This window comes from Phascolarctos cinereus, unplaced genomic scaffold (assembly GCF_003287225.1).
Source record: "Phascolarctos cinereus isolate Bilbo 61053 unplaced genomic scaffold, phaCin_HiC Scaffold_3;HRSCAF=262, whole genome shotgun sequence".
NCBI classification, from domain to species: Eukaryota; Metazoa; Chordata; class Mammalia; order Diprotodontia; family Phascolarctidae; genus Phascolarctos; species Phascolarctos cinereus.
Window position 1 is genome coordinate 173,489,399 of NW_027555736.1, and position 9,739 is coordinate 173,499,137.

A 9,739-nucleotide genomic window follows, 5' to 3' on the forward strand; every position below is an offset into this window, starting at 1 on the left:
TTGACATGACCAAACGCATTCTCACCTGGAAGAATGCCAGCTACCGCTTCCGAGGCACTGTTACCAAAGCACGTTTTGTGGTGGCCCGTAGTCCCCCCCAACCTAATGACCCCCAAAGGGATCTGCTGCTTCCTGTGCATCTGGATTAGGCCCCCACCACATGTTACTTCCACTCTCCAAGGTGATTCTGCCCCTCCTACTCCTTTACCCTTCTGCTTCAGGTCTCATTCTGCTTGTTTCTTCTGTAGCATTTGCTCATTTCCCAAATTCCTGGAATCCCTCTCTTCCCATTAACCCAGTAGTCATTCTCCTAGTTGAGGTCCTTCTGGGTCTAGTGGTCATATTTTTGACTGGTGATAGCACAACAGCGTGGGAGGAAGCTGCATTATTAATACTTTACTTGACGTTCATTGATAAAAGTTATTTTCCCTATTCTCTACTCATGGGATCATAGATGCAGACCTGGAAGGGACCTCAGAGGTCACCTAAGTCAAGTAGATTCATTTTCCAGATGAGGAACTTAAGGCCCTGAGAAGTTGCCTTTTTTCCCCCTCAAGGTCACAGGGGTGTGGGAAACATTAAAGATGGAATTTGCATGTAGGTTCTGTGACTTTAGGGCAGGAGTCCTTAGCCTTGTTTGGTATTGCAGGCCCCTTTAACAATCTAGTGAAGCCTGTAGACTCCTCAAAATGTTTTTAAATACTTGAAGGAAAGGCTAATTTTCAGCTAGAGGATAGTCAAAATAAAAAATATAACTTTTCCCCCTTCAAGTTTACAAATCATCTATGATTTTTCCTTGAACCTTTCCATGGATCCCAGCCGTGACCTGTTCCAGGACACTATTCCTCTCTCTCCATGAATGATGTGGAATGGAATGGTCTTTCTCCATCATTTTTTTTGTACTTAATATTATTTTTTCAATTACATGTAAAATTTCAACATTCATTTTTGTAAGATTTTGAGCTCCAAATTTTTCTTCCTCTCTCCCTTCTCTCCATCCTCCCCAAGACAGCAAGCAGTCTGATATAGGTTATACATATACAATCATGTTAAACTTATTTCCATATTAGTCATGTTGTGAAAGAAGAATCAGAATAAAAAGCAAAAACCACAAGGAAAAAAAAACAAAAAAAGTAAAATTAGTATGCTTTCAGACTCCATAGTTCTTTCTTTGGATGTGAACAGCGTTTTCCATCACGAGTCTTTTGGAATTGTCTTGAATCATTGTATTGCCGAGAAGAGCTAAGTCTATCATAGTTGATCATCGCACAATGTTGTTATTACTGTGTACAATGTTATCCTGGTTCTGCTTACTTACTCAGCATCAGTTTATGTCAGTCTTTCCAGGTTTTTCTGAAATCTGCCTGCTCATCATTTTTTACAGAACAATAATATTTTATTATATTCTTTTGCCACAACTTGTTCAGCCATTCCCCAGATGATGGGCATCCCCACAATTTCTAGTTCTTTGCCTCCAGAAAAGGGCTGCTATAAATATTTTTGTTCATGTGGGTACTTTTCCCTTTTTTATGATCTCTTTGGGAGATAGCCCTAGAAGTGCTAATTTTATAGCCCTTTGGGTGTAGTTCCAAATTGCTTTCCACAATGTTTGGATCAGTTCACAACTCCACCAACAATGCATTACTCCTCTCATTTTCCCACATCTTCTCCAACATCTATCATTTTCCTTTTCTGTCATATTAGCCAATCTAATGGGTATGCAGTGGGACATCAGAGTTGTTTTAATTTGTATTTCTCTAATTAAAAGTGATTTAGAGCATTTTTTAAAAATAGATTTTTTAAAAGTTATTTTTAAAATTATCTATTTTTTCAAAATAGATAACTTTAATCTCATCATCTAAAAGCTGTCTGTTTATATTCTTTGACCATTTATCAATTGGGAAATGACTTGTATTCTTATAAATTTGATTTAGTTCTCCATATATTTGAGAAATGAGGTCTTTATCAGAGACACTTGCTGTAAAGATTATTTTCCAGCTTTCTGTTTTCCTTCTAATTTTGGTTACATTGGTTTTGTTCATGCAAAATTTTTAAAAATTTGATGTAATCAAAATTATCCATTTTGCATTTAATAATGTTCTCTGCCTCTTGTTTGGTCATAAACTCTTCCCTTCTCCATAGGTCTGACAGGTAATTTGCTTATGGTATCACCCTTTATGTCTAAATCATGTACCCATTCCATTTTGACCTTATCTTGGTATAGGGTGTGGGATATTGGTCTATGCCTAGTTTCTGCTATACTATATTCCAGTTTTCCTAGCAGGTTTTGTCAGATAGTGAGTTCTTATCCCAGAAGCTGGAGTCTTGGTGTTTATTAAACTGTAGATTACTATAGTCATTTACTACTGTTCTATCATTCTTTAATGGACAATTAACAATACAATATACATCGTTGAAACTCCTGACTAGTGTTAAACTACTCCAATAAAAGTCCAAAATCTCTTTTCATTACTGGTTGTAGCTGTTTCTTCTTAATCTGGTTTTAGATGAGGAAACAGGCATGCCTAGAGGCTGCTTTTAGAACTATTAGAAATCCACCCAATATCAAAATCACAAAGAGGGGAAACAATTCTACCATATGATGGATGGTAACCCCCATTGTGTCATTGTGTCAGCTGCTTCCTAGCTGAAAACTAGGTGAACCTGGAGTTTGGTGCTTACCACAGTGTTTCTTTAATGTTTCTGACATCATCCTGTGCTTCTCCCATTACCCAGTTCACTGGATCAATTTCATTGTGGTGAAATTTCACCATCCATATTTGGTCTTGAGCATGTTCTCTTCATGTGCATTTCTGAGTATATTCTGACTCATTTTGTAACCATGCAGAAACACCTGACAGAGCATTTTGAAAGTTCAGACCTCCAACTAAGGGACTTCTCAGAGGAAGGAGAGGAAGTCCCCTATTTAACAAGCAGAGTGACCCCCATCTTGTACCACAACGTAAGCTCATTCTCCCTGTACTTCGCTGCAAACACCTTCCAGAAAGCAGTTGATTGTTTTTAAAATATCCACGCATAGCAGGACATCGGACACTCTTTTTGACTGCTAACTTTACCTGGCTACCATGAGGCTACATAAGCCCATACTTTCTATCACTTCGGCACCCTGAGGATGGGAATATTGTGCAAATGAAACCTGGAAAAAACCTGTTTCAAATATGGGTTATACAAATAAGAGAAAATTATCCAATTCTAGACTTAATGGTCATTTTGCTTCCTAATTTAACCTTTACCTGAAGTCCCCCAGGCCATACTTGGCCCATGTCCTTCGCTAGTATAGGGACCACACACAACACCAGGTCCAGAGATCTGCTGTGCTCAAACCCTAATTAGTTCATTCCCTTTCTGCTCAAATCTATTATATTACATAAACCCAATTCTCACCACAGTCTCAAAACAAGGGGTAATGGAAAGAACATTGGATATAAGGCCAGAAGACCTTGCTTTGAATCTCAGATCTATTATTGACTACATTTGTACACCAACCCCCTGGCAGATTTCCACTGAAGGATAGCCTAGGTGAAAAGAAGCAGAAGCAAGGGACAGAAAGAGAAATGGGGAGAGGAGAGACAAGGAATGGACTTTGAGTAAGCACCCTCCATAGCCAGAAACATGTTGGGAAGAGTCGGAACTCCAATGTGTCCCTTGATTCCCAGCACCTGCAACCTTAGAGATAACTAAGTGTGGACTGCTTGGGTAACACTTTCTCTCTTGTGTCACAGAACCTCTTTACTCATATATTCTATCACCTAATCTAATCTGTATGGATTTTGCAATGACTGTTTTATGGCCTGCTTTGATAAATATATTTGTTTGCTGTTTGTGACTGTCTTTTGTGTAATGTTTGGTGGGAAAGGAGCCAAACTGAGATTAAGTTACTGTTACCTTCCAAGTCTGGGGCAGAATTACTTTTTCTGCTCATACCCACCCTCCAGATAAACCAGGAAATTTGTCTTTTGTCCTGAACTGCCCTAAAATAATTAAACTCTTAGTCTGTAAATATCTGATATGTGATAGATATAAGTCCAAGCTCAATATTATCTTGAAGCTATATAGAAGAGTGAGGGAGTGATCACCCGGCAATCTTCCTAATCCCTACAAAGGTGGAACTGTAATTACCCCAAGACTTGGAATGGGGGCCTTCTAGATATCTCTATAAATTTGTGTTACTCACAGGCAGCCTGGTACTTTGTTAGATACCGCATCTTTATCCAGTCACTGTACTTCCAACTCATTTATGCTTCCTCTTAAGTGGTGTAGGTTCAGCCTGATTCAGGCCTGTCTGGTGCTAGGGTGGGAATTGGAACAAAAGGAGACATTTGGAGACTATCCAATAGTTAACAAAAGGTTGACTTAGCCATAGCACAGAAAGTATACTCAGAAAGGACACAGCATTGATCTGGTTGGGCACAGCTTCCTGGACCTTAGATTGCTAGCATGGGCTGGCACTCCAGGATAGCTTGAGGGAGGAAGACAACTCCTGCCTCCTTCTGGCCTGCCTTTTGTTCTTGAGCCACCAGAGTTGCTAAATCAAGGGCTGATTAAGTTTTGAGGAGGGTTTTAATAATGCCTTTTAAGGAAAATAAATGAGCCTAGCCTACCTAACAGATATTGCTTCTATCACTGGAGGAACAGATAATCTTTCATAAGAGCTTTTTCAGAAAAATCACAGTTTATCATTGGACTGACCTTTTGGATGCGGTCAAAGTGGACAGGCTTCCCATTCTCACAGGCCATGGTGACTTTGACTGGTTCTTTCTTGGTACAATGGTAGCGGCATTTACCGGGTTTTGAGTTTCCCGTCTCATGACAGATGGTGGCAGAGTATGGGTTCGGGCCCTTAAAGCAATTGTCTCACCCATTTTTGCAAGGAACATTTTTGCTGTTGGGATTGGTGCAGATATTCTCAATCTTGCCCTTTTGGCCGTGAATGACAGTATTGACGGGTTTGCATTTCTTTTTGCCTAAGTTGATCTGCCTCATTTGTTTCTGGATCTCTTGAATACTGCTCCTTTCATTGTAGTGCTCCTGCCAAAACTTCTGCTCCCTCATTGAAGATGCAGCAAGCAATGGGCTGGAATCTCTCATTGATAGCTATGAGGAAGAATAACATGCTGGTAACTGAGAATTCATATTCAATGAGTTGCTAGCACATAATAGTACATAGCTGCTGCATAGCCCATATGGACACACACACACACATACATACATTTATACATATATACATACCTCTCTCCACAGACTGATGACAATTCAAAAGGCAGTCAGTTCACTATAGAAACAGAGGAACCAGGAAAGTGAGTTGTAGTATTTACTAACTCTGTGAAGTAGAAAGGGGCTGATAGAGGTGATTGGTCTCAGTAAGAGATGAAATGAGGAATGATAGGATTTGACTAAAGTAAGAGGGAGGAAGGGAAAACCTATCTATCTATAGGAAAGGTTCTTAATTGTTTTTAAAAAACTATATTCCAAAATAAATTAATAAAAAAAGAAGAAAAAAGAAAACTATATTCCAATATAATTGGTTTCTTTTGTAATCCTATGTATTTTATTTTATTCATTTAAAAACACTTTTCTTAGAGTATGTTCATAGGCTTCAACAAATGACAGAAAAAAGGTTAAGAATCACTAATCTAGAGGGAGCACAGCAGTTTTGGTTATTATGGGAAGTAGGGCAAAGGCTGCTTGCTCTATCCCAGGGGTGAGGAGTCTGCGGCCTCAAGACCACGTGGCCTTCTAGGTCCTTAAGTGCAGCCCTTTGACTGAATCCAAACTTCACAGAACAAATCCCCTTAATAAAAAGATTTGTCCTGTAAAACTTGGACTCAATCAAAAGGCTGCATCCAAGGACCTAGAAGGCCACACGTGGGACTTTTCAGTTTTGCTCCTGCATTCTTTGCATGTTAGCAAGAAGCATTATTAGGGAGGAGATAGGAAGAAATTTCCTTACAACAGTCTCACCTAGCTCCTTTAAAATTTTGTTAAATGGAATCTCTTAGATGATTTGAAGGGTACACAGGCTAGTTACTCAGGGATATGATAGAATTTAAAGTGAATTTTAGACCATAACTCAGATAAGAATTTATTCTGAGAAATCAGCAGTAGCCAGAGAAATGTAGTTCAAAGCACAAGCTGTCTAAGTTTTGAGAACTTCTGGCTTTTGCTGGTTGCCTTGTAGAATGTGACTAAAGTATTTCAGATGCAATCCCTGTAAGAAGTAAATCCTCTCTCCCCAAGGGATAGACTTTATGGTATGTGCAATCCAATCGATAGCACCAGAGTATCTGATGACTTTTCATGGTAACTAAAGATCAGCAGACAGTAGCAGAGAATGTCAGTGGTGACATTTGCTAGAGAACAACAAAGAAAACTTCAGCTGAGAGAACAGTCACAAAGGACCCCATCTCACTCAATGACATCACCGAAGGGCATCTGCATCTCAGCCTGGTGAGTTGTACTGACCACACATTTCCTCTGTGTGACTATTCTTATATGTACCCTAGTGATGTGGTCCCTAGAGGCAGAATGGTCCAGGGAAAAGAACGCTGGGTATGGATTCAATGACTTAGGTCCAAATCCTGTCTTTGTCATTTTCTACCTGAGTGACCTTGGGGCAATCACTTAAGCTCTTTAAGACATAGTTTCCTCATCTGTTAAATGATAAGGTTGAATTAAATAGCTTCTAACTTTCCTTTCAGTCTAAATATATAATTCTACAGTCCTATACATGTGAATATTGAATGAATTACAATTATTTTAGTGCCTTTGTTTATTGTTAAATATCTCCTATGTGGCAGGTACTGTGCTAGGTTCTAGATACACATATACAGAAGTGAAACAATAGCTGACTTCAGGGACCTTAATAGAGGGAGACAACATATACAGGAAAATTGTGGCCAGAAAAGGGAGTTTTGGGCTAGAGAGTCACAAGAGTTCTGAGTAGAGCCATATGACAATTACTATTACACTCTTTCTAGTAGCAATGAAAGTGCTGATTTAATTACCCAGAGCAAAGATGAAAAGGGAGATTCTAGAGGAGGTTCCCACGAAGGAAGCAGGGAAGATGACAGCTACATATTCTCTGCATGTATTTCCTCTCTCTTTTACCAATCTATGTACAGAGGAATCTTGTCATTTATTTTTATGTCTTTGATTAAATGGAATTTGCGATCTTACAGACAGAGGATAATGATGAGGTGAAGTACCAAGGCTGGTGAGATGTTACAGGATGATGAGGTTATCCCAATAATGAACTTTCTGGGGCATGATGGAGAAGAAAGAGAAGCAATATTTGGGATAGATGGAGAGCCATAAAGTATAGCTCTGGGGTTTATGAGATGAGGGCATACATATCTGTGTATATGAGAGCCATTGGGACATAAAGCGTAGGTGTGAGTTTATGAGGTTTTGTATGAGGGTATAAGGGTGGCCAAAGTTGCTCAGGACATGTTGGAGGTCAGAATGACCAGTGGCCAGGCTAAGCAATCATAGTCATAAGGAGAAATGATGATGGCAAATGATAAAAAGCAAGTAAAGTGAGGCAGCTATAATAGGAGGGAAAGCATTCTTGAGTCAGACAGCCTGGGTATGAATGGTGACTTGCTATTTATTGTCAGTGTGAATTTGGGCAGGTCCAATCACTTCTTTGGTGTTTTCTCTCCTCATCTATAAGATAACTAATTTGGACAAGGCGATCTCCAAGAACCCTTCCAGGATATCTTCTACTTCTATGATTGGGTTGATGGAATTCCAAGGTCAATCCATATCAGTACTTTGGAGTACTAGAGATACCTCCTAGCCTGTAGAAGCATCTCTGAATGGACCCTCTTCTACATCTATTCCCAATTCTCTTTGACCCATAGGGGAGACTCCAGCAGCTGCAAGGCCAAGGTGAGAGGCAGAACTCTAACTACAGAATGTAAGCTGAAAGGAAACTTAGGGATCATGTATTACAACTCCCTTTTTTTTTTTTTACAGATACAGATATTGAGGCCCAGAGAATAACAGGGTGATGAGTATTAGATTAGAATGAGGAATCTTCTTCCCATCCTCCCAGTAGATCCACGGGGCCAAGTTTCAGGTTTCAGGAGGACGTGCAAGAACCATTGGGAGGAGCTCATCTACCCAATGGAAAGAAAGGTTTCTAGACAAAAGTTTCACATTCTGTGAGAGAAGAAACAAAGATGAAAGAAGTTAATTTCATAGAAATGAAAGAGATGCTCACCCAATTCACCAAGTTATCTTCTCCAAAGCAAAGTGATAACCTCTCATTTCCAGGGAACACCATCATGAACCACAGTACTCCCTGACCCCTCTTCAGAGGCAACGATTATCTCTATGAAATGGCTTTCTGAAGAAGGAGAAAAGGAAATGGAAGGAGACATGCTGTAAACTGTCTCCCTCTCCTCCATCCCTTCCTCCCACCTCCCCATCTCCCAACCATCAGCATCTGTCACTTAGGGCATTACTAGATTCACACTCATCAATACCTCAACTTGGGCAGATCCGTTTATTAAATTATCATACTGTCACCTAGGAGACCTGGACCCTCACTTGAAGGAAAAACCCTGGAATAGGTAGGGAAAGAGAAGGCTGTAGAAAGTCTGAGTGGCAGCAGAAGAGAAGTGTCCAGAGCAGTGGGAGAGAGAAGAGATAGTATAAGGGAAAGCAATTAGAAAACAGAATGAAGTCTAAGGTAATTAATCCTGAGGTGGAAGGAGGAAGAAGGAGACTGCAGCAGGTCAGTAACCTGAAGGAGTAAAGGGGTCATGTCTCCTTCACAGGTTTGCCCGGCTCTCAGTTTTGCCCAGGTACCAATACGCCATCCCCTCAATGTTTCTCTCCATCCCCATTCCTTTACTGTTCTTCATTCCCCTGAGCTCTTAATTTTTCCCATCCAGTCCTTCTCCCAATCCTTCCCTCTCTTCGGCTCAGTACTGACCCAGCCCCAGAAGTGTCTTGCCTTACCTAGTCCTCTAGTCCTGGCTCTAGCAGGGAACAGATCCAGCTGGTCTTGAGGCTGAGATGTTCTAAGGAACTAACATCTGACTGCAGAGCAGGACAAGGCAGAGGCAGGAAGTGGCAATGAAAAGGGTGGAGTGATTTGGAATCATCCTGTAAACGGAAAGCACGGATTTCCCTTGGCTAGGGGCCCCCCTACATTCACCAGCCCGACACTTTGGGACTGGCTCAAAGTTTAAGCATCGGCTTGGCTATATTAACATAGAAACAAATTTTAAAGCAATAGCTAACCCTGTCAGCTACTTCCCTCTAAGACTGGACATCTCCTATGAGGGGGAAGGAGAGGAAGAAAACACCAAGCATTTATTAAGTGCTAGGCACTGTGATAAGCAGCTAATTTTGGGGAAGTGAAGGAGAGAGGAGTAAAGCTTGATGGTATACAGACCAAGGGGAGAATATTTTTAGAATAGGAGAGACCTGAGAATTTTTGTAAATAGGACAAAAAACAGTGAAAAAGAGACCAAGGATTCAAGAGAGGGGATGATTGATGGAACTATTTTCTGGAGGATGTATGAGGAAACAAGAGTCTAGGGTATAAGTGGAAAGATTGGTTTTGGTAAGTAGACCTAATTCTTTCTTTTAGAGGAGGAAAGGAGAGAATATAAAGAAGACAAGGTAAAATAGGGGGTTTGTTCCCCACCCTCAAGGCCACAGGCTCCCCACCCTGGCTTCAGAATGAGCAATTGTCCAGAGAAGG

The 9,739-nt window shown here is 40.5% G+C and overlaps 1 protein-coding gene across 1 annotated transcript in view; it reads right to left on the bottom strand.

The window, feature by feature from the left end:
- ARHGEF40 (Rho guanine nucleotide exchange factor 40) overlaps positions 1–9,096 on the bottom strand; it is a 61,112-nt gene extending 52,016 nt beyond the window's left edge. The window contains 3 exon segments of the mRNA XM_078151300.1: positions 4,711–5,115; positions 8,246–8,371; positions 8,989–9,096. Coding sequence (XP_078007426.1) covers positions 4,711–5,115; positions 8,246–8,311 — 471 coding nt within the window. The 5' untranslated portion in view covers positions 8,312–8,371; positions 8,989–9,096.
- Between the last annotated feature and the right edge of the window lie 643 nt (positions 9,097–9,739).